The 25,972-nt window shown below is 38.2% G+C and overlaps 1 protein-coding gene across 2 annotated transcripts in view; it reads right to left on the bottom strand.

The window, feature by feature from the left end:
* The window catches only part of SPG11 (SPG11 vesicle trafficking associated, spatacsin), an 88,302-nt gene that overhangs the window by 44,679 nt on the left and 17,651 nt on the right, over window positions 1-25,972 (bottom strand). For both annotated transcript variants that reach the window (XM_003987209.6, XM_045059405.1), the window contains 8 exons: window positions 16,764-16,896; window positions 10,844-10,999; window positions 10,252-10,427; window positions 7,554-7,730; window positions 6,640-6,711; window positions 6,227-6,354; window positions 5,748-5,923; window positions 4,651-4,864 (listed from right to left, as the gene is read on the bottom strand). In XM_003987209.6, the coding sequence (XP_003987258.3) occupies window positions 4,651-4,864; window positions 5,748-5,923; window positions 6,227-6,354; window positions 6,640-6,711; window positions 7,554-7,730; window positions 10,252-10,427; window positions 10,844-10,999; window positions 16,764-16,896 (1,232 nt within the window). The remainder of the gene's footprint in view (window positions 1-4,650; window positions 4,865-5,747; window positions 5,924-6,226; window positions 6,355-6,639; window positions 6,712-7,553; window positions 7,731-10,251; window positions 10,428-10,843; window positions 11,000-16,763; window positions 16,897-25,972) is intronic.

The following is a 25,972-nucleotide window of genomic DNA, read 5'->3' as shown; positions in this document are numbered from 1 at the left end:
AAACTACACCACGTGGCATTCAGGGCTCAGTTCTCCAGGTACGAACCCAACTGAGCAATGCTGGCAGGAATAAAGTTACTTCCTGGAAAGAAAAGCCTCAGCGTCACGACTATCTGTCTGAGAATCCTGCTACAGTCTCACTCTATAAATCTGTTCTGACACATATATATTTTGCTAGTTTCTGATGAAGACTGGTGCACCATCTTAGTATTTAAATCACAGTCTAGAGTTATCTTCATTATTTCAAAAACCTAATCTAAGCTATCTCCATTTTCTTTTTTTTTTAATTTTTTTTTTAACGTTTATTTATTTTTGAGACAGAGAGAGACAGAGCATGAACGGGGGAGGGTCAGAGAGAGGGAGACACAGAACCTGAAACAGGCTCCAGGCTCTGAGCTGTCAGCACAGAGCCTGATGCGGGGCTCGAACTCACGGACCGCGAGATCATGACCTGAGCCGAAGTCGGCCGCTTAACCGACTGAGCCACCCAGGCGCCCCGCTATCTCCATTTTCTTATGATTTTAACTAGAATTGCACAATCCACTATGGCAACAGTGGTTAGCTCTTGAAATTAGATGTTTTAAGCACTGGGAATTTCCAAAATTCCCAAACAAAACCATTTAGAAGCTAAAGCAGAATAATTTAAATAGGCCAACAACTAAACAAGAATAGAAATTTGCATTTAAATATTACTTTTTACAAATTTACTGTTAAATTTATATACTATACAGAGGACAATAGGAAATATATAATGTGGCATGTACAGAAACACTATGTAACCATCACCCAAATAATAGAATATTATACCTTGGTGTATTCTTCCCCCATGCATGTCTTTTGCTACCCCCAGAGGTAACCACTATCCTAACTTTGTAATAATTATTTTTAAAAAAAATTTTTGTAATGTTTATTTTTGAGAGAGAGACAGAGACAGAGACAGAGTGCAGGTAGGGGAGGGCAGAGAAAGAGGGAGATAGAGAATCTGGAAGTAGGCTCTAGGCTCTGAGCTGTCCACCCAGAGCCTGATGCTGGCTCAAACTCATGAACCATGAGATCATGACCTGAGCTGAAGTTGGATGCTCAACTGACTGAGTCATCCAGGTGGCCCCCTGCCCATTCCCAACTTTAAAAAAAATTTTTTTTGAAGTTTATCTATTTTTGAGAGAGAGAGAGAGACAGAGTGCAAGCAGGCAAGGGGCAGAGAGAGAGAGGGAGACACAGAATCTGAAGCAGGTTCCAGGCTCCCAGCTGTCAGCACAGAGCCCGATGCGGGGCTTGAACTCACAGACCATGAGACCTGAGCTGAAGTTGGACGCTTAACTGACTGAGCCATCTGGGCACTCTTGGATTTGCCTATTTTAAACTTTATGCATAAATGGTACTATCTGGATATATTATTCTTAGTCTCATTTCTTTTATTGAACATTGTGTGATTTACCCATGTTAATACCTGTGAGTACAGTTTGTTTTCATTATTTTTTTTTAATTTTATTTTTTAAAATTTACATCCAAATTAGTTAGCATATAGTGCAACAATGATTTCAGGAGTGGATTCCTTAGTGCCCCTTACCCATTTAGCCCATCCCCCCTCCCACACCCCCTCCAGTAACCCTCTGTTTATTCTCCATATTTAAGAGTCTCTTCTGTTTTATCCCCCTCCCTGTTTTTATATTATTTTTGTTTCCCTTCCCTTATGTTCATCTGTTTTGTCTCTTAAAGTCCTCATGAGTGAAGTCCTATGATTTTTGTCTTTCTCTAATTTCACTTAGCATAATACCCTCAGTTTGTTTGTTTTCATTGTTATATAGTACTCCACTGTAGGACTGTAACTACATTTTATTTATCTACTCTCTACCTTTGATGGTCAGTGCAGCACTCCTAGATTTTTGGTAAAATAATTTTATATTTCCATGACTACAAATGAGGAAGACCATCTTTTTGTATGTTTATTGGCCATTTGTGTTTCCTCTTTTGTGAAATGCCTATGTATGCTGTTATCTTCCCCTCCAGATCCAAGCTCTACTCTTCTCCTATCCCTGGAGGCTCACCTGCACAGAAGACTCTAGTACCCTCAGGCTTCCATTTTGTTTTGCCTATGGAAGACCCCCATAAGAAGAGAAGAGTCAGAAAGAAGAGAAGATGAGGATACCTCGGCTCTTTCTGTGCTGGGTGACTGCAGGTTGCCTGACACTCTCCACTAAGGGACACAACTCTTGCCAGGCAGCTCTCTAGGTCCCAGTAACCATTCTCCTTGACCCCTTAGGCCGTTTAGAAAGCATACCCTACTCCCAAGGTCATGAAAATATTCTTCCATATCTTCTAAAAGTTTTATAGTTTTACATTTATCATTTGGGTTTTGAAATCTACTTGGAATTGACTGTATGCATGAGAGAAGGCAGAAAGTCCAATTAAAAATAAAAGTCCAATTTAAATCCAACCCCCCCCCCCCACAGCTATCTTGTTACCCCAGCACCCATTTGTCAAAAAAAATGTTCTTTGCCCGCTATTCAGTGCCACCTCTGTCATATACAAAGTGAGCATGCATGTAGAAGTTTGTTTCTATGCTCATTATTCTGTTCTCTGGTCTACTTGTCTATCCTTGAACCAATACTCTCACTGTCTTGGTTGCTAGAGCTTTAGAATAAACTTTTATATCTGGGAGGACAAGTTCTTTTTCAGGGCTATTCTTGACCCTCTGCATTTTCATATAAATATTTATAATCAGCTTGTTAAAATCCACAAGAAAACCTGCTGGGATTTTTATTGAGATTGCATTATATCTAAAGATCAACTTGGGAAGAATCGACAACAGGCTTGTCTTGCTCCAAATCTAAATAGAACGTTTGTGGTGTTTCACCATCAAGCATAACGTTAGCTATAAGATTTCTTTAGATACCCCTTTCACATTAAGGAAATTTGCATCCACTCTTAGTTTGCTAATATGTAGCTTTTATGATAAATAGATGCTGAATTTTATCAAATGCTCTTCTGTATCTAACAGGGTGGTGTGAGTTTTTCCTTTTAATCTCTTACTGTAGACCTAATTCACTAGTGTCATATTCCTGTTGAATCACACACATACTAGCTTTTTAAATAAATAAATATTAAGCCAAATATTTGACAACCATGGAAGTTATATGCAATTTTACTTCTAGTAAATAAGGAAAGGATTTAGTGCAATAGAAGGAACAGCAAATAGAAAGTCAGAGGTAAAAGAATTGAAGTCTGTAAGTAACTGGCTTGGGCAAAGCTCCTAACTTCTCTAGATTTCACTCTCCACATCTTCAAATTGATTAGGACAATACAGCTACACTTCCCTAAAAGTATAAATATAAAATAAAATACATGGGGAATAAGCTTCAGAAACTTAAAAATTAATATATATGTTATTGTCTCATTATATTATTTTTATAGCCTTAGGAAGATAGATTAGGTTTAGCCTGTGAAATTGCTGATATTCAACCATTTTTGACCCACACAAATGGCAAGTTCACATGGTTCAATCTAACAGAATTGTTTTTAGCAATTAATTAAAAATTTCAAGTCTTCACATCACTTCAAGAGCTACTTACCCTTCACTAATTTTTTTCTTTTTTTAAGTTTATTTATTTTGAGAGAGAGAGACAGAGAGAGTGCAGGGCAGAGAGAGAGAGAGAGAGAGAGAGAGAGAGAGAGAGAGAGAGAGAGAATCCCAAACAGGCTCTGCACCATCAGCACAGAGACTGATGCAGGGCTTGAACTCACGAACCACAAGATCATAACCTCAATTGAAATGAAGAGTTAGACACTTAACTAAGCCACCCAGGCATCCCCTCACTGATTTTTTTTTTTAATTTTTAAAATTATTTTCTTAATGTTTGTTTATTTTTGAGAGAGAGAGAGAGAGAGAGAGACAGAACACAAACGAGGTAGAGGCAGAGAAAGAGGGAGACACAGAACCCAAAGCAGGCTTCAGGCTCTGAGCTGTCCACACAGAGCCCGATGCAGGGCTGGAATTCACCAACTGTGAGATTATGACCTGAGCCAAAATCGGGTGCACCCCTCCCCCTCACTAATTTCTTAACAGAACAGTCCTCTTTAGTTAAAATCCACAGGCAGCACACAGGTGCAGTGACAGTAATGAGAAGAGTGGGAGACATTACATGACACTAAGGCATCCTCTTCTCAGCTCTTGCCACTTGGTCCTTGTAGCTCCAATGACAGCTGACCATGTCAGCTACAGTGTGAGAACCTATTCACTAATGCATGGTGTTAAATGCATGTGATCTTAAATATTTTTTTAAAAATTATTTATTTTGAGAGCGAGAGCGAGTGAGCGACCATGAGCAGGGGAGAGGAAGAGAGAGAGAGGGAGAGAGAGAGAATTCCAAACAGGCTCTGCACTGACAGCGTGAAGCCTGACATGGGGCTCAATATCTCACAAACCATTAGACAGATCATGACCTGAGCCAAAATCAAGAGTTAGACACTCAACTGAGCCACCCAGGCACTCCAAAATGCATGTGATTTTAAAACCTCAATATATGGTAACACTTTATAATTTTAAAATACTATGAAACAACATTGCATTGGATTTATGGCATTTCAGAGCAAAATTTACACCATTAGTTTTTTATTGCCCTTCCTTGTATTCATCTCCAGTTACAATACCTGGCCAGCTTATCTAAAATTTCATTCCTCATGTAGTTGTTGCAGCAAGTATTCTGATCAATAACATCAACAGTCAGAAGGGGCCATCTGTTCTGCTGAAGTGAAGCACAACTGTTCTGGGTCTGAAATTCTCCAATCCACAAGATAATGCTTGACCAATCATGGCGAGCTGTGAGGTATCTCCAGAGGGCTTCGGGAGAATATGATTTGTACTCTGCATTAAGAATAAAATACATTTTAAAACAGCAATGAATTATGATTATTGACACAAAACTCAACAATAATTAACTTAATAGATTCTTCTTCCCTTTTCTTAATATAAATAAAAACTTTGGAGGCACATGGGTGGCTCAGTCAGTTAAGTGTCCGACTTCTGATTTCGGCTCAGGGCATGATCTCATGGTTCATGGGATCAAGTCCTATGTTGGGCTCTGCACTAACAGCACAGAGCCTGCTTGGGATTCTTTCTTCCTTTCCCTCTCTCTCTGCCTCTCTCTGGCTCATGCTCTCTCTCTCTCTCTCAAATTAAATAAACAAAATAACTTTGGCTGTAATAGTTAACATGAATTTAACATTCTATACATAACTACTATTACTTGTTCCCCAGAGCCCTCATGTGATACAGATCCTTAGTTTACACAAGAAGAAACTCAAAGACTATTGGAAAAACACAGATGTCACTTTGAGGCTGGCTAGAGAATTCTTAGCCTTGAAATTTCAATTCACTAAACCATATGGCTTTTCTCTTTCACTGTCACATTATAATCTCTTACAAAAACCTTGAGATATCCCAGAGTCGTGGGATTGAGCCCCATGTCGGGCTCCTTGCTGAGCATGGAGCCTGCCTAAGATTCTCATTCTCATTCTCTCTCTCTCCCCCTCTCTCCCCTCTGCCCCTCCCCAGCTCATGCACACACTCTCTAAAAATTAAAATAAAAACCTTGAGATAAGAGGTCTTCATGCAATGACTTGCATTTTAAAGGAACTGAGTATTCTTCCTCCAAAAGGAATTCCAAAATGGAGACTCACCAAAATATTCAAATGCCTAATTTAATTCTCATACAATATGTTTAAATTTTAGGTTCTTTCACACTTGCCTTCTGGACTTATCCTGGGGAGAAGGATGGATTCTTGTGTTAGTTGATTCCACCACTGAGCCCAATTTAACACAACTCTGTGGTCCTGTTTGTTAAATTTATCTTTAGGATCATGTTTCAGGAGTGAGTCCAAAACAGATTTGTGCTTGAAAAAATCCTGTTCCTTCATCCTATACCTGAAACAGTGGTATAAATTTTTTTAATTTTGGAGGGAAAATCTGCTCATGAACTTTAACTCTTTTAGGAAACACATAATTCAATACTATCATTTTTGTATTTATTATCTTAAAAATATGTATGTAATTATACAAATATTGAAATGAGAGGAAATTCCCTGAGTCCCTTCTGGATGATACAAGTTTTATCTTCATAGAGAATGTAAGCTCAGTTCCACATAAAAAAACCTGTGCTCACTAACAATTATAAACAATGTCCACAATATTTTTTCCGTATTATCGAAAGCAGGCTAATAAGACTACCTGGCAAAGGACTGGATCTGCACATTTTCTTGAAAATGTCCTGAATAAAACTTCTCAACTTGATGCACGAAGTCTATAGTTCTCTTTTCATTTTCAGAAAAATAATTTTTTTCTTTTAAAATTTCAACCTTGAATAAAAAGTAATTAAGCAGTGACCTCACAAAAATCCATCACAATTGCAAAACAAATGTCATGAGATTAAATGCCATTTAAGAATTGTACTTTGAATTTTTGAAGTGTATATATATTCACACAAATTTTCTTTTACCACAAATGCAAAATGATCATTAAAAATAAAAGGAATTCTAATACTTTTACTTACTAGACATTAGTTGAATATTAAAATAATTCATTTTGAATTTTCACCAAGGTTTACTAGAAGATGTAAACTACATAGCCTCACCTTTACCTACCAAAAAGTCCCGTATATCTTTATCAGTTGTATAGAAGCAGATCTTGAGCAACTGGTCTTTTACATCAAAGCCCTGTAATAAACAGAAAAATTGAAAAACCTTTACATTTTGTAAAAGGACTATTTTAAACACAAATATATGTTGGATAAAGAAATACTCTATTACAGACATGTACCCTGTTAGAATTCTACAGCTTTTCTGCTCTTGTGAACACTCATACTCTAGATTTACCTTACGTATACACTGCCTATCCCTAAAGTCCTTAGCCATTTTGCCAGAACAAAAGCAGCAGATAGAACAATTTAAGGTAATGCTAGGCTACCATGACCGAAACTGCAGGTATCTGCTATAATGATTCACTTGAAAACAAATGTCAATGCAAATCACAAGGCTTGCATGGTTTCACTCTGTACCTCTAGAAAGTTACCATGGACAAACCACGACCATGCAGATTAGGGCCAGGTCTCAGCTTAGTCCAGGAGGCCTACCTCAGGGACTTCCCCTTCTCAAATGAAGTAAAACCACAGAGCACGAAGTAGAAGTATAAGCCATTAGCTCAAACGGAGACGTAAGGGGTCACACGAACAACCCAGAATGTTTCCCAACAAATGAGGTTCTGTGCACACTTTGACATGTGTGAAGCCTTCTAGGAGAAGCACTGTCTCCTTCTAGTCAAAGTGCCCAGTATAACAGAGAATAAATGATGGAAACTCCCAATAAAAAATTTTCTTCAAAAAAGTTCTCAGTACCAAAGAACATTTCTGACTATTTCCCAGTAAAGGCTATATAAATTTCTTAGTTTCTGACACAACTATGAATACAAATCAATTTTTATATCAACCAGAAATTGCATTCAATATAGAGAACTTTTCTTCCATTAGAGACTTTAAGATCAGACAGTTTATGCAACTCACCATGTTCTTCAAAAGTTCAGAGGCTTCCTTTATGTTGTTCTTTTTCAAATTGTCAAAGACCAAATTTAGGCCTATTCTAATAAGCTCCTCAAGTCTTTGAGCAGAATGACTGTTAATCCTGAAGAAAGCCTGTGCCTCTGGTATTCTGTTGTTCAAAATAGCATCGGCAATAACTTCCTAAGAAAATGAGGAAACATATTTGCCTTTTAAGTTCCTTTTTATTTCCTTATTATGATTATCAACATGGGACTTATATATTTATTGAGCACCTAATAGACTTTTATTGAAAATCAACCACTAGATTTGGTGCTTTGCACAGGAGAGATGAAGTTGACCAAAATACAGGCTATTAGACTAGTGGAAAATATACAAATAAAGTATTGAGTATAGTCCTGTATGATAAAGGCAACGATGCAGGTATCCCAGGGTGCTAGAGAGGAGGGTCCAGAAGAGGAGCATCTAAATAAAAGAGGTAACAACAAAAGAAAAGTCTTCCTAGTAGAGAGGACTAATGAGGTGAAATTTAAAAGGCAAGTAAGCATTACATACATATATTGAGGAAACAGGACAAGTGTCCCAAAAAGAGGGAATATATACCGAGGAATAAAGGCAAGAAACAGTATCACTCTTTAGGAAACTCCAAATTACTCAATTTAACTGGAGAAAAAACTGGACATAGTAGCAGATGAGATTTGAAAGAAAAGCAGAGGTTCCATCATGAAGGGTGTTATATGTAGGAGATGGATTGTATCCTGAAATTTATGTGGAAACACTGAAAGATCTTAAAAGCTAAGGGTGACATAACCAGATACATATTTTAGGAAGAATGTTCAGGTAGCAATGGAGAATAGACTACAAGGGATTCAAGCTCAAGACAGTAAGGCATTAGAAGGTTACAACAAAAATCCTAGTAAGAAGGAATAAAGACCTACACTGAAGACCTATACCCTAGACAGAACAGAAGAGGGACTTTTTTTTTTTTTTTTTGAGAGTGCGCACGTGCACAAGTTGGGAAGGGACAAAGAGAGAGGGAGAGAGAAAGAATCCCAGGCAGGTTCCACACCATTAGTACAAATCCCAATGCCAGGCTCAAACTCACAAACCAGGAGATCATGACCTGAGTTGAAGTTGGATACTTTACCAACTGAGTCACCCAGGTGGCCCAAATAGGGGCATTCTTAACCCGGGGCTTTCAAGGAGTAGGTAAATCCCATGAAGCCTTATGCAAAATTGTATGCATGTGTACATGCACACAATCACATGTATATTTTTGGAGACAGAGTCCACAGCTTTCATCAAAATAGGCTATAACCTTTCAAAAAGTTAAAAATCAATTATTTTGAGCAAAAAGACCAGAGGACCAGGGATGGTACCTTGGAGCATATTAAAGGGTGAAAAATAGGAAGTGAAACCTGCAAAGGAGACTGTAAAAGAGAAGCCAAAAACAACAGAGGGAAAATCAATCAACTTTCGGATACAGAATAAGAGATACAGAAAAAGCAGTCACACCAGCTACTTCCCTGTTCCTCCACCCCAAGAACAGCAGTCTTGCGAACCTGACAGTATGTCAAACTTATCACTTTCACTCCCTACTGAGTTTGATCATCTATCTGGGTTAAGCTATTTTGGTCTTTGTCTTTCCAAAGCCAATACTCGACAGATGGGTGGAGGGATTCTTCCAGTCCCCAGTCATAAAGAGGGCAGCAGCACAGTTTGGTTGTACTAACTTCTATAAAAAGAAAGTCAAGGGGCGCCTGGGTGGCTCAGTCGGTTAAGCGGCCGACTTCGGCTCAGTTCATGATCTCACCATTTGTGAGTTCGAGCCCCGCGTCGGTCTCTGTGCTGACAGCTCGGAGCCTGGAGCCTGTTTCAGATTCTGTGTCTCCCTCTTTCTCTGACCCTCCCCCCGTTCATGCTCTGTCTCTGTCTCAAAAATAAATAAACATTAAAAAAAAAAATTAAAAAAAAAAAAGTCAAGCAGGTGAGGTAGAAAATTTAACTGGCAAGATATCTTAACTGGAATCTGAGCTAGGACTCAAACTGAGTATATGTCCAAGAAATAATGCCATAAAATAAAAGTTTCCTAAGATCAAACTACCAGCAGCAATGCAATTTACCCAAAGGTCAGGCAGAATGCTTAAGTCCAAAGTGCCAGGCCCTAGCCATTGAAGAAATATCGTGAAGAGTGTGCCACTTCACATAGGTTTGGGGTTAGGTGCTTGTCACTGGATCTAAGTGGGCAGATCTGGCATTAAGAATTCAGAGGGAGGGGCGCCTGGGTGGCGCAGTCGGTTAAGCGTCTGACTTCAGCCAGGTCACGATCTCGCGGTCCGTGAGTTCGAGCCCTGCGTCAGGCTCTGGGCGGATTGCTCAGAGCCTGGAGCCTGTTTCCGATTCATGCTCTGTCTCTCTCTGTCCCAAAAAATAAATAAACGTTGAAAAAAAAATTAAAAAAAAAAAAAAAAAGAATTCAGAGGGAACCTCTCTGTGTTCTCAATTACATACACAAGCCTGTAGACATAAATTTGAAGTCATGCCCAGAGATCTCCAAATCTATAAAACCTAAATTCCAAATGTATAAAACCTTGCTAAAGATTCTGAATCACAAATGTACAGATTCTAAATTCTGGTTTTCAAATTGTTTTCTCAGATCCTCTAAATCTGGCAAATAAAAGAAGTAGTAATTACTCATATTTACCTCAACACTGAGTTTCTTCCATATATCGCTTTCTCTTACTTTGGGGACATTTTCATTTACATCATATTCATCTACGGTATCTATTATCTTCCAAGGAAACTTTATCATGAAGGTTCGAAGTTCATTAATGTAGCTGGTCAAAATGTTCACTCCCTGCTGTAGATGTTCATCTAGTTCTGTGGAAAACACCAATTTGCCAATTTCATATATATAAAAATGTACGTGTGCATATACATATAGAGAGAGCAAGAACTAGAGAAAAGGAATAAACCCTAAGCTGTTATAAAGAATTCTAGATAAATGCCAACAATTAAACTCGGTGTTTTCAAATTTCAAACAAAAAAATCTGAGCTTCTTCGTATTTACCAGTAACTCTGTGTTTTAACATAACCCTTTTCACAATAATTAGTCCTTTCTGTCAACTTGGCCAGTATTGGAGCCTATTTCACTCAATCAATTATATACACTGACTCTTCTCAGCTTTAGGAAATAGCAGTCTCTTGGCTTATATTTTCTCGGGCAATAGGACCACTGGGATCTCTGTCCTGACACACGGATAGGGCAGTTGCACCCCTCTTTGCTGCTATCTTACCTTCATTGTGAAGAAAAAGCTCCTTTATTTGTTTGTTAAGAAAAGACAGTGTAAGATTAAGCAACTGTTCTGAAAAGTGTTTGCTTTGGGTTTCAGAATCACTTTCTCTAATTGCTGAGCAAAGTAAATCCAAGGCTGGTGTCAGCTTTTCCACATCTGAGAAAGAACCAAAGAAATTAACATGAACACCAGTATTCTTCTAATAAAACTAACAATCAAAAATATGTTAAAATTTTTTAGGAACATAACAGATATATGTCTATTGGACTACCTGATATAGAGGATAGTGCAGTATGAATGGATACTATGAAAGACACATAATACAAATATATTTATTTTTATTTGAGAGAGAGGGAGTGCATGCGCGCACTCATGCAGCAGAGGAAGGATGGGGGTTGGGGGGGGGGAAGGAGATAGATGGGGGGGGAGTGAGAGAGAGGGAGGGAGAGAGAGAAAAGAATGAATCCTAAGCGGGCTCCACACCCAGCTTAGAATTAACTCAGGGCTCAATCCCACAACGCTGGGATCATGAGCTGAGCCAAAATCAAGAGTTGGAAGCTCAGCCTACTAAGCCACCCAGGCACCCCACAAATATATTTTATTTGAAATAAAAATTCTTCCACAGCTCAACAGCTAACTTAGAAACAAGCTTGTTTGACTGTATTACTGAGCAAAAACAAAGCTGAAGCACAAACACCCTTCTGTTTTGACATGTATTTGGAAATCGGTAGGAAGACACTACTTATTTTAAGAACTGACCTTCCCTTAAGGCCTGGTCATGGAAGTGTAAACAATGTAAATGAATCCACCATTATCAGTTGTCATATCGTATCTATGTCATTCTGAGATCACACATATACCAGCCAGTATACTAGGGAAGGGTTGCTATATCACAGTTACATTTGAGTTCTTGGCAGGCAGGAATGAGAAAGAGGAATCTGCAACAAATTATACATCCTATTTAGAACAAATCAGTAGCATTCCCTTAAATAACAGGTTACAAGAGAAAGATATTGCCTGGAACGTTATCCTTTTTCACTTTGGTTCATTTTTATTTTTTGTTTGTGATTTACATAGTTGTCTGATTCATCTGCTTATAGTATAATCCTGCCACAAAGTATTAAAACACAAGATAACTATTATTCCTTCAACATCTGCATTTTTCAAGTTTTATACCCTACTACATCCCTATTATGTCAGCAGTTCTTGAACAAAAAACAGTAAGTGGGTAAAACTCATCTAAACACACAGATGTTAGGGTGCCTGGGTGGCTCAGTGGGTTAAGCATCCGACTTTGGCTCAGGTCATGATCTTGCAGTCCATAAGTTCGAGCCCTGCATCGGGCTCTGTGCTGACAGCTCAGAGCCTGGAGCCTGCTTCAGATCCTGTGTCTCCCTGTCTCTCTGCCCCTTCCCCACTCATGCTCTGTCTCTGGGTCTCAAAAAATGAATAAATTTTTAAAAATAAAAATAAAAATGCAGATGTCTAGAACTGTATAATGGTGGTAGAGGGGAAGGAGATAATGAGGGAGGAGAAAAACACATTCATGTGCCAATACATTAATGTGCAGGGAATGTGGTTCAACTCTTTGCACTTAAAAACAACTTCCCCAGGGAAGCTGATTATAATGGTATTTCCAGAAAACTTCCTTTGCCCCCAGAAAAGGATCTGAAAAGCCCAATCCAAACTTTTGAACACTACATTTATGAGATGCAGTAAATGATGATCAAAGCAGTCAGAGGGAGAAGGATAAACATGTCTTCCATTCAGCTAGTTTGTAGCATAGCCTCTTTGGCTGCTGGTGCATCAGTAAAAACCACTCAAGTACCGGAAGTGCTTTGAAGGACAGGGGTAGAAAAGTACCGAGCATATTACCTTTCTTTATCAGTAACAGGGCTTCCTGGCTAGGAAAATTTTCTAAACTGTAAAATGACTCCAGGATAGATCTCCTTCTCCATCATTAAATGTGGCAGAATTAAAAAAAATTTTTTTTTACAAGTAGATATAGTGAAAACAAAATTAAAAGGCAGAGAACACAAAAGGATGAAGACAATGCTATAGGTTCAACAGTACTCTATAAGGTTAGAAACCTGCTAACTTTCAAAGCCCTAGCAAAATACCACTTTAAAATTTTTTATTTTTATTCTTAAGTAATCTCTATATTCAACATAGGGCTCCAACTCACAACTGCAAGATCGAGAGTTGTAGGCTCTACTGACTGAGCCAGCCGGGCACCCCAAAACACCACTCTTGTTTAGAAATCACTTATTCATCATATGATCACATGTTGAATCCTTTCTCTCCACATACTGAAAAATCCTACATTCGGCCTTTAAGCATTCCTCATTTCTTAGCCACTCTTGTAGCTGAGTATCTTGTTCCAGTAGATTTTGGTGTGGGTAACTGGAAGCTGCTGGCACAAGGCCTTGAATGTGATGTTTGACACTGTTTGATAGTTTTCACTAATTGCGGTATGATAATTACTTTCTGCATGCTCAATGACTTGGCAATCTGGACTTCGTTTGAAACAATTACTGAATCCTATACATCTTTATGACTAGGCAACTGAACATTGTCATCTTAATAATAGTGAAAATGATTTTTTTTAATTTTTTAAACTTTTTAAAGTTTATTTTGAGAGAGAGAGAGAGAGAGAGAGAGAGAGAGAGAGAGAGAGAGAAAGCAGGGGGAGGGACAGAGAGAGACGGAGAGAATCCCAAGCATGCTCCCTGCCATCAGCACACAGCCTGATGCAGGGCTCGAACCCACAAACTGTGAGATCAGGACTGGGGCCAAAATCAAGAGTTGGATGCTTAACTGAATGAAGCACCCAGGCACCCCATGAACCTGAATCTTAAGTACTCCAATCACCTGGGCTGTAGGTGGTGTGATGGTGAACTTCCACTCTGATCTCTACCATTCCAGAAGTTTTTAGGCTGAAACTGATGGCTTCAATGCATACACTAATGGTCTGTTGCCTGTCTATAGTTTTAGCATAAATCATACAGAAGCCACTGGAATAAAGATCTTTCACATTGGCCCTTAAAGCACTGTCACATGGTTCTGTCCAAGACTTCAGACTTCCATCTACATCCTCTGGCTGGGGGTCACTTGCTTCTTTCCATAAATGATCAGACTTAAAATTTTGTTTCTTGGATCTAAAAATCTATTACCCAGGTGACTGTTCTGTAATGAAGACCCAATCTTCTACCTTCTATCTTCACAGGTGTGAACTGACGCGTGTTATTCTAGGCAAATGCATGTGCTACCCCTTCCCTGAGGAGATCATCAATTAAGTAGTAGCCAGACGTTGTTGAACACCTCATTAAATTCCCCTGGGGGTGCATGAGTGATGAATTTAGCAGCTATGCGTACCTTCTCCTCATCCGACACCCAATCCTCGAAGTTGGGCATCTTGGGCTGCTTGGACAAGCAAAAAACAAGGCCAGTATCCTCCTCTCAAAAAGTTCACAAAAATTTTATGAAGTCTTACCTGCAAACATTAGTGATTCTACTTACTATTAGTCATTGTTTACTGGTATTATTAGTAACCACCATTTTACTGACCACCTATGCTATATCTTAAGTATCAGGCTTGGTGTTTTATAAGTGCTATCTCATTTTTTTTTCATTTTCAACAATGCTGAGAGGTAGGTGCTGCAGCCGTTTTCCCATAGATGAGGAAACTGAGGTTAAGAGGGATTAAAATAATTTGCCCATGCTAATTTGGTAAGTAAATGGCAGAGCCAAAATTTGAACTTCAGCCTGTTTCCAAAACCATTCTCTTCAACATGCAGGTGAAAGCAGGAAGTGCAGGCACCTGAAGCCTCCATTTGCCAGCTGCAGGCCCTAATAAAGGGATTCCTGTTTATCTCAGCATTGGCCCCACCTGCAGAATCGCATGAGCATGATGAGAAACCTAAGATTGCCTTTGAGACAGCTGGTAAGCTATTCCCATGCTGGTTTCCAGACTCATCCCCACCATTTAGGGCAGAGCAGTGCAGGCGAGAGGGGAAGGAGGAGGAATCACTGACCAAGACCAAATGGTAGAAGTGAATAATGACCAGACAACCGCTGAGGGAATTCCACTTACCACAAACCAGGCCTTTTTCTGTAAATTCAAGCAGACTTAAAAAAAGAAATCAGGGGCGCCTGGGTGGCGCAGTCGGTTAAGCGTCCGACTTCGGCCAGGTCACGATCTCGCGGTCCGTGAGTTCGAGCCCCGCGTCGGGCTCTGGGCTGATGATGGCTCAGAGCCTGGAGCCTGTTTCCGATTCTGTGTCTCCCTCTCTCTCTGCCCCTCCCCCGTTCATGCTCTGTCTCTCTCTGTCCCAAAAATAAATAAACGTTGGAAAAAAAAATTAAAAAAAAAAAAAAGAAATCAGATGGGTGCCTGGATGGCTTAGTTGGTTAAGCGTCCAATTTCCACTCAGTTCATGATTTTCCTGCTTGTTTTGTTCAAGCCCCACGTTGGGCTCTTGCTGACCGCTCAGAGCCTGGAGCCTGCTTCAAATTCTGTCTCTGTCTCTCTACCCCTCCCCTGCTCACACTCTCTCTTTCTCTCAAAATTAAACATTAAAAATTGGAAAAAAAAGGGGCGCCTGGGTGGCTCAGTCGGTTAAGCGTCCGACTTCAGCTCAGGTCACGATCTCGCGGTCTGTGAGTTTGAGCCCCGCGACGGGCTCTGGGCTGATGGCTCAGAGCCTGGAGCCTGTTTCCCATTCTGTGTCTCCCTCTCTCTCTGCCCCTCCCCCGTTCATGCTCTGTCTCTGTCTCAAAAATAAATAAACGTTAAAAAAAAATTGGAAAAAAAATTGGAAAAAAAAAAGAAATTGGAGTATTAAAAAAAAACAACAAGTTAGCAATGCAAAAGGAAAGGGCAAACTGGGCAAGCAAGATGAAAGAAAATGTTTTTTAAAAAAGAAAATTTCGAATCCACAGTGTCCGTGAGAACACTACATTGATGGAAAAAAAGCAGGCTGTTGTTTTCTCCATGTAACTAGAGTACAAGTTGATAAAACTTTTCTGGGGGACAATTTCTCAAAGCATTTAAGAATATAAATCATGTGTTTCTTTGACCTGGAAATTTCACATTTACACATTTATCCCAGTAATTGTACATATGTGAAATTATACACACACACACACACACACACACACACACACACACACACACACAGCATTTATAGCACACTACCAACAACAGTAAAAATTGGAATCAATCTAAATGTCTAATAGGAATATGGTTGGGAAAATTATGGCATAGCCCACAGAATGAAATTCTATGCCACCACAATTAAAAGGGGATCTATTAACAAGAAAGAGATCTATACCAGCAAGAGACAAAAAAAAAAAAAAAAAAAAAAAAAAAAAAAAAAGATTATAAAACTGTAAGTGTAAGGAAAAACATACTTTATTACCCTGTACCTCTAAGGAGAGGATGTGCATGGCTACCTGGTTGAAGACTAACAACTAGGTTTCCTGTTTATTAAACACGAAAGCCAAATCTTGAAAAGAAGCGTTGGTAAAGCAGCAAATAAGCAGAAGAGTTAAGCTGAAAAATTTATATATAACAAGTCTCAATCCAAAACTCAGGCATCACTAAATATTTCAGACAGTTGCAAGAGTGAGCAATTTTGCAAATGAATTTTGTTCTCTTTTGAATGAAATTCTCTTGAATTTGAAAGGCCACTTCTTCCTTGTATACTAAAAATACAAAGCATAGCACAGGATATGAACAATAAACAATCCACTTAGAATGAGAACATTTACAGATTCTTACAAGTCTCTCAAAATTCCACGAAATACATAAAATGTCATGATTGACTTTTGGCAAGTCAGTCACCAAAAAGCACAATAATTTGAAAATGACTAAAAAGGTAAAATGATAAATACAAATGCAGAAGACTTTTCTACTTACTTTTTAAATATAAATGAGATGGAAAATGATCCAACTGATCAGGTACAGAAGATTTTGAGGATGGATTCAAAAGATTTTCTTTGCTCTTCAAAAAGAAATCTACTGTGTCCAGCTGACGATTTTCTATCCCAGCCTGAAACAGGAGAAAATCGGGAAAAGTTACAATAGGAAAAAATTAAGGATATAGATTTTTTTTTCAACTTTATAACTTAACATACTGAGACTGCAAGAGACACAAGGCGCTCTACCCTGCAGCAGTACCCCGGTTCTGGTGAGGATTCTGACAATGACTAATCATGCAATCTGCCCAAGTCTCCAACTTTGCTGAACATCAGTTTCTGCTTTGGTAGAAACAGGAGGTTAGATTAGAAAACACTTCCAGCTCTACCGTCTGTAATTCTAATTCCATTCAAAGCCAGGTTCTTGGGGACTATTATTACAGTTCATTTACAGTCCATTTGAATTAAAATGTTAAAGCATTTTATGATATAAACTTTATGATATAAAGTTTACTGAAAAAGCAGGCTAAAGACAGACTCCCAAGGTGCCTGGATGGCTCAGTTGGTTGAGGGTTCAACTCTTGATTTCAGCTCAAGCCATGATCCCAGGGTGATGGGATCAAGCCCCATGTCGGGCCCTGCCCTGAGCATGGAGCCTGCTTAATTAATATATTCTCTCTCTCTCTCTCTCTCTCTCTCTCTCTCTCTGTCCCTCTCCTCTGCTCATGCTCTCTTTATAAAAATAAAAAGATTTTTTTACTAAAAAAATAAAAACAGACTCCCATTTCTGATAAGGCATATTAAGGAAGCTTTCCATACAGTACACTTAAAAATCACAGATTAAAACACACACACACACACACACACACACATTTAAATGCTCAGTTGAACTGCAAACAAAAAAATTTTCCCGGGATAACAATGAGGGGAAAGACAAATCCAGAAAACTGAATGCTCTAAAACCAACTGCTGTCTGAAAGATTCTGCAAATTTCTTTTTCTTTTTTTTCTCGCTAGTGTGCTTTTTCTTTTTTTCTTTTTCAATGTTTATTTATTTTTGAGAAAGAGAGAGAGCATATGCACAGCAGAGGCAGAGAAAGAATGGGAGACACAGAATCTGAAGCAGGCTGTAGGCTCTGAGCTGTCAGCACAGAGCCCAACATGGGGCTTGAACTCACAAACTGAGATCATGACCTGAGCCAAAGTCAGACACTTAACCAACTAAGCCACCCAGGCACCCCAATTCTGCAAATTTCTAACAGCCTAAAGCAGGGATTGGACAACTAAGACCCACCAACCAAATTTAGCCCTTGCCAGTTTTTGTAACTAAAGTTTTATGGGAACATAGCCACAACCATTCACCCATTCATTTACATATTGTCAATGGCTACCAATGGCACCTCTGAGTAGTTGCAATAGAATCCTACCAGCAAACCCTAAAATACTTGCTATCTGGCTCTCTGCAGAAAGTTTGCCACTCTTACCCTAAAGCACTGTGCTTAAGAATGACCCAGAGTAAATTGCTAAACCCTACCCGCAGAGTTTCTGATTCATTAAGTCTGGGGTAGGGCTTGAAAATTTGCACTTCAATAAATCCCTAGGTGATGGTGATGCTGTTAGTCTGGAGACTAACTTTGAAGCTCTGGGTGTAACAGACCAGGCAGGTTGAGTGAGAGGTATTGGTAGAAGTTACACATCCAGGAAAAGAGGATAAACCTAGGGCTCATGACACTGTCCAAAAGTGGATGGACTAGAAAAACAAGTGCCTCCAAAGAGAGACCATAAAAAACTGTCTTTGGTCTGGGTGGTGGGAGGGAAAACTGAATTGTGTACGATTAAATAAGAGAATATTCTTGTTCTTAGAAGATATACGCCAAAGAACTTAAAAAGTTACAAAGTTAGTAACTTTTAAATAGTTTGGCAAAAATAAAAAGTACACAACCAGTCAAGACATATGTGGCAAAATGTTAACAGCTGGTGAATGATGAAGGGTAAATGGATGCTCATTTTACTATTTTATTCAATTTTTCTGTAAATTTGAAAATTCTCTAAATAACATATTTTAAAACAATGACCAAATAGTAATTCTAGGAATAAAAAAATAAAAATTGAAATTAGATACTCGAAGGATGTGTTTAGAACAGATTAGACACAGCTGGCAAGAAAATTGGTGAGCTGGGAGATATAAAGAAATTATCCACAATGTAATAAACACTCATAAAGGTAAAAGAGAAATTGAGGAAAGTATGCAAATTATAATTACTTTTGATTGAACTACCACTGTGATGTCACAGGATGTGGGGGTAAAATGCACATTCAATGTTCAAGTACATGGAACAGTTATGAAAACTGAGTACTTACTAGGCTAGAAAGGAAGTCTCAACAAATTTTAAAGAATTGGTATCAGATAGACCAGTATTTTGGTCTATGATTCATTAGTGAGACATAAAATTGGTCAAACTGCAGAACACTAAAAACAAAAAGATCACAAAAGTAGCCTGAAGGGAGAAAAATAAACTATCCTCAAAGAAACTGATTTCTCAATGACAATGGAATCCAGAATATAGGAGAAAGTGATCAGGAATGTTCTGAAGGAAAACTGCCTACCTAGAATTCCACACCTTCCAAAAATATCTTCCAAAAATGACAGCAAAACAGATGTTATTAGTTAGATAAAAACGGAGAATTTAGCACCAGTCAGATCCTCACTAAAAGAGATTCTTAATGATACACTCCAGGCAGAGTGAAGGCCTAAAATGGGAGAAGAAATGAAGAGCAAAGAAAATATATCATATCTGTGCAAAAAGAGAACTTTGAAGGGCACCTGGTTGGTGCAGTCAGTTAAGCATCTGACTTCGGCTCAGGGCATGATCTCACGGTTTTTGAGTTCGAGCCCCTCGTTGGGCTCTGTGCGGACAGCTCAGAGCCTGGAGCCTGCTTCAGATTCTGTGTCTCCCTCTTTCTCTGTTCCTTCCCCACTCATGCTCGTTCTCTCTCTCTCTCTCAAAAATAAATAAACATTAAAAAAAAATTTTTTAAAGAAATGAACCTAAATACATAATAATGATGTCTACTTTGGTTTAAAAAAATAAAAACAATAGTAACTTAAGTAGGGAGAAAAAGTAAATAAAATTAAAGCATTCAGTGGACCTGTATTATCAAGAAGGGTAAAGTTACTAACTTTAGTTTTGATCATGTAAATATGTACATTTCCTAGAATATCCTCTAAAAGAACATAAACTTAATATTTAATAACCAAACTACTAGAGGTCACAGGAGCTTCTACAGTGCTAGTGATGTTCTATCTTTTGCACTTGGTGGTGGTTACAAGACTTTTTGCTTTGTAATTATTTGTTAAACTGTATGTGTATTCTGTATACTTTTTTATACATGTTATATTTCACAATAAAAGTAAAATTGATTAATGTAGTTTACAGTAAATGAAAGGGGATGACTCATGATTATATCAAGAGATTCAGAACAAATATTCAATAAAATTTCAATACCCATTCATGATTTAAAAAACAAAACAACATCCGGGGTGCCTGGGTGGCTTAGTCAGTTAAACGTCAAACTCTTGGTTTCAGCTCAGGTCATGATCTCATGGTTTGGTGGATTTCAGCCCTGTGTCCAGCTCTACACTATCAGTGCAAAGATTCTCTGTCTCCCTCTCTCGCTGCACCCCCCAACTCACGCTGTCTCAGTCTCTCTCAAAATAAACTTAAAAAAAAAAAAACTCATAGGAAAGAAAAGTCAATCTTATAAAGGTTTTCTTGATATACATGTGTGTGCACAGACTCATGTATATCAATATGGATAGATATTACAGGTATTCTTTTTTAAAATCAGGAATAAATAAGGATGCCCACTGTTACTTCTGAGTGATACTATGCTAGAGGTCCCAGCAACAAAATAAGGAAAAAAAGTTAGAAGAATAAGGATTTGAAGAGAAGAAACAAAACTGTATTATTCTGATGTTATTGTAGCTAAGTATATAAAAAGTTCAATAAAATCTAACAAATTATTAGGATAAGAAAACTTAGCAAATTCACTGGATACAAAACTCAGTATCTACCAGTTAAGAAACGAGAAGATATGAACAGACATTTTTCCAAAGAATACATACAGATGGCTAACAGACACATGAAAAGATGCTCAACATCACTCATCAGGGAAATACAAATCAAACCCACAATGAGATACCACCTCACACCTGTCAGAATGGCTAACATTAACAACACAGGAAACAACATCTGTTGTTGTTGGCAAGGATGTGGAGAAAGGGGAACCTTCTTACACTATAGGTGGGAATGCAAACTGGTGCAGCCACTCTGGAGAATAGTATGGAGGTTCCTCAAAATGTTATAGAACCCAGCAATTGTAAAGATACAACCCAGCAATTACACTATTTACCCAAAGGATACAAAAATACAGATTTGAAAGGGCACATGCACCCCACTGTTTATAGCTGCATCATCAACAATAGCCAAACTACGGAAAGAGCCCAAATGTCCACTAACTGATGAATGGATAAAGAAGATGTGGCATACACACACACACACACACACACACACACACACACACACACACATACAATGGAGTATTACTCAGCAATCAAAAAGAATGAAATCTTGCCATTTGCAACTATGTGGATGGAGCTATAGTGTATTATGCTAAGCAAAATAAGTCAGAGAAAGACAATACCAAGATTTCACTCTTATGTGGAACTTAAGAAACAAAATACATGAACATACAGGAAGGGGGAGGGAAGAGGAGAGAGGGAAACAAACCACAAGAGACTCTAACAATAGAACACAAACTGAGGGTTGATGGAGGGAGGTGAGAGGGAATGGGTTAAATGGGTGATGGGTATTAAGGAGGGCACTTGCTGGGATGCGCGCTGGGTGTTATACCTAAGTGATGAATCACTAAATTCTACACCAGAAACCAACTTTACCATATATGTTAACATATAAATAAAAGATTTAAATAAAAACTTGAAAAAAACCACTATATTAGTGAAAATTATGGAAATCTCTGCACTCTCACCTATTTCCTGTAAGTCATGGAAATTGGAAACGTATTGATTTTCTCCAAGTAACATAAAAGGTACAGAAATAAAGAAAAATTAACATATAAAAGCTCAATGTATTTCTTTATACTGGTAACACAATATAACTTAAAAATATACCATTTACAATATCAATATATAAAAGTTTTTAAATATATGTAAAGATATACTACATTTAAACATACAGTATTTACATATGTATACACATAAATTTAAATATAAGTACATCCAGACCAAAAATAAAGCTAACAAAAGATGTCAAGCTCTTAATGGAAAAATTGCACAAATGATAATGTTTCATTGAAAGACATTAAAGAAGACATGAAAAAATGGGAAAAGAGACTATGTTTATGGATAGGAATATTAAATATCCTAAAGATGTCAATTCTTCCCAACCTGATATACAGATTTAACAGATGGAAAGAGACAGATGGAAGAGGGTTAAGGAAGAAAGAACAATGAATACATCCTGAAAAATAATAAAGTGAGGGATTTACAATTAAGACTAGGTAGAATTGGCCTCGGATAGGCAAAGACCAATGTAACAAAATAGACCCCAGAAACAAACTCATGCATATATGGAGACCTGACACACAGAGATTTTGGGTAGTGGTAAAAGGAAGGAGTTTAGAAAAAAAATGGTTCTGAGACAAATGGTTATCAATACACAGGGGGTAGAAATAGGTCCCCACCTCACACCATGAATAAATACAAGTTCCAAATGATAAAGGACTTAAATGTGAAAATCATAATTTTAACACTTAGGAAAAAATACAAAAACATCTTTATGACTTCAGGATAGGAGAAGGCACAAATTACATGCAAAAAAGACTGATTAATATAAAAATACACTAAAATTTAGAACTACATTAAAGACCCCCACAGAACATAAAAAGTCAAGCCACGCATTAGAATATATTCACCCCACTTAGAAAAAAAGATTAGTATGTAGAATATATCCAACATACAAACTACAAACCAGTAAGAAAAAGACAAACGCCCCAAGAGACAATAGACAAAAGACTTGAACAGTCACTTTACAAAAGAAATCCAAATGTCATATATTTATCAACCTGAATCATCAGGAAAATGCAAATTAAAACCCATTGTAATAGCAGGTTAGCAAAATTTGAAAAATCTACAAATGCCAAGGGTTGGAAAAGACATACAACGAGAACTAACATACATTGCTGGTGAGAACATAAACTGATAAACCAACTTTGGAAAACTAGAGTGTTTACTTAGTAAAGTTAAAGATGCACATGTCCCACGACCCAGCATTTCTACTACCACCACGGAGAAACTCTTGCACACGCGCTACAGTAGATGTGTACTGCTTATAGTGACTTGTCCATAATAGCAAACAACTGGAAAAAACCTAAAGGTGGATAAGTAAAGATGTATTGATACAATGGGATCCTATATGGGAGTGAAACTGAATAAATTACAGTTATACAAATTAACACTGGATGAATCACAAAATATTATGTTTATGTTTAGTGTTAAAAAACAGCCCCAAGGGGCGCCTAGGTGGCGCAGTCGGTTAAGCGTCCGACTTCAGCCAGGTCACGATCTCGCGGTCCGGGAGTTCGAGCCCCGCGTCAGGCTCTGGGCTGATGGCTCAGAGCCTGGAGCCTGTTTCCGATTCTGTGTCTCCCTCTCTCTGCCCCTCCCCCGTTCATGCTCTGTCTCTCTCTGTCCCAAAAATAAACAAACGTTGAAAAAAAAAAAAAAACAAAAAAAAAAAAACAAAAAACAGTCCCAAAAGAATATATACCATGGTACCACTATATGCAATATTCAACAATAGCCATAACTAAATAGCATTATTTGAAGATATATTTATGTGGAGTAAGATAAAGAAAAGCAAGGGCATGGTTAAAATTTTCAGAATGGTAGTTAACTCTGACACTGAGTGAGGTAAGAGAATAGGATGGAGAGGGGCACACATTCAAGAATGTTAACCCAGTTCTTGCTGGGATGGTGGATACAAGATATTTGCTTTATTATTGTTGTTGTTATCACTAAAATCATATATATTTACTCATTTGTATATGGAGTGAGACTAAGGCCAAAACAATGCTCCATTTACCATGCAATCCTTTATTATATGTTTCTAGGAATTTATCCATTTCTTCCAGAGTGCCCAATTTGTTGGCATATGATTTTTCATAATATTCTCTTACAACTGTCTGTATTTCTGTGGTGTTAGTTGTCATCTCTTACATATCATGCAATCCTAATTAAAGTCACACATAGGCATGAACACTATATAAGGACAGAGGCTCAGCAGTCATGCTGCCTAGGTTCAAATCCTGGCTAACTATCACCATTCATGTAATATTGGAAAACACTATTCACGTATATCTGAATTAGATTTCCTAACCTGTGTTCCCTCATGAATAAAATGGGATTAATAACAGTATTTACCTTCAGGGTTGATAAGAATGTTAATGAAATTACACATTATTAACATTAATATTTAAGAAAAATAACCACAAGGAAATAAGTATGATTACTTCTGGATAATGGATTTATAGGTGACAAATTTTCTTTTTTTCCCTATTACTCAAATTTTCTCCATGATATTTTGTAGTGTATAAAAATAAGTTCTTCAACAAATGGTGCTGGAAGAAATGTGTATCCACATACAAAAGAATGAAACTGAATCCCTGGCACAAAAACAGACACATAGACCAATGGAATAGAATAGAAACCCCAGAACTAGACCCACAAACGTATGGCCAACTCATCTTTGACAAAGCAGGAAAGAACATCCAATGGAAAAAAGACAGCCTCTTTAACAAATGGTGCTGGGAGAACTGGACAGCAACATGCAGAAGGATGAAACTAGACCACTTTCTCACACCATTCACAAAAATAAATTCAAAATGGATAAAGGACCTGAATGTGAGACAGGAAACCATCCAAACCCTAGAGGAGAAAGCAGGAAAAGACCTCTCTGACCTCAGCCATAGCAATCTCTTACTCGACACATCCCCAAAGGCAAGGGAATTAAAAGCAAAAGTGAATTACTGGGACCTTATGAAGATAAAAAGCTTCTGCACAGCAAAGGAAACAACCAACAAAACTAAAAGGCAACCAACGGAATGGGAAAAGATATTTGCAAATGACATATCGGACAAAGGGCTAGTATCCAAAATCTATAAAGAGCTCACCAAACTCCACACCCGAAAAACAAATAACCCAGTGAAGAAATGGGCAGAAAACATGAATAGACACTTCTCTAAAGAAGACATCCGGATGGCCAACAGGCACATGAAAAGATGTTCAGCGTCGCTCCTTATCAGGGAAATACAAATCAAAACCACACTCAGGTATCACCTCATGCCAGTCAGAGTGGCCAAAATGAACAAATCAGGAGACTATAGATGCTGGAGAGGATGTGGAGAAACGGGAACCCTCGTGCACTGTTGGTGGGAATGCAAATTGGTGCAGCCGCTCTGGAAAGCAGTGTGGAGGTTCCTCAGAAAATTAAAAATAGACCTACCCTATGACCCAGCAATAGCACTGCTAGGAATTTATCCAAGGGATACAGGAGGACTGATGCATAGGGCCACTTGTACCCCAATGTTCATAGCAGCACTCTCAACAATAGCCAAATTATGGAAAGAGCCTCAATGTCCATCAACTGATGAATGGATAAAGAAATTGTGGTTTATATACACAATGGAATTCTACGTGGCAATGAGAAAAAATGAAATATGGCCTTTTGTAGCAACGTGGATGGAACTGGAGAGTGTGATGCTAAGTGAAATAAGCCATACAGAGAAAGACAGACATATGGTTTCACTCTTATGTGGATCCTGAGAAACTTAATAGGAACCCATGGGGGAGGGGAAGGAAAAAAAAAAAAAAAAGAGGTTAGAGTGCGAGAGAGCCAAAGCATAAGAGACTGTTAAAAAACTGAGAACAAACTGAGGGTTGATGGGGGGTGGGAGGGAGGAGAGGGTGGGTGATGGGTATTGAGGAGGGCACCTTTTGGGATGAGCACTGGGTGTTGTATGGAAACCAATTTGTCAATAAATTTCATATAAAAAAAAAAGAAACTGAATTTCTTGCTAATACAAAAATTAATCACAATGCATCACAGACCTAAACGTAAGAGCTAAAACGATA

Source organism: Felis catus, chromosome B3 (assembly GCF_018350175.1).
Source record: "Felis catus isolate Fca126 chromosome B3, F.catus_Fca126_mat1.0, whole genome shotgun sequence".
In the NCBI taxonomy this organism is placed as follows: Eukaryota; Metazoa; Chordata; class Mammalia; order Carnivora; family Felidae; genus Felis; species Felis catus.
This window is presented reverse-complemented; position numbering and strand designations above follow the sequence as displayed.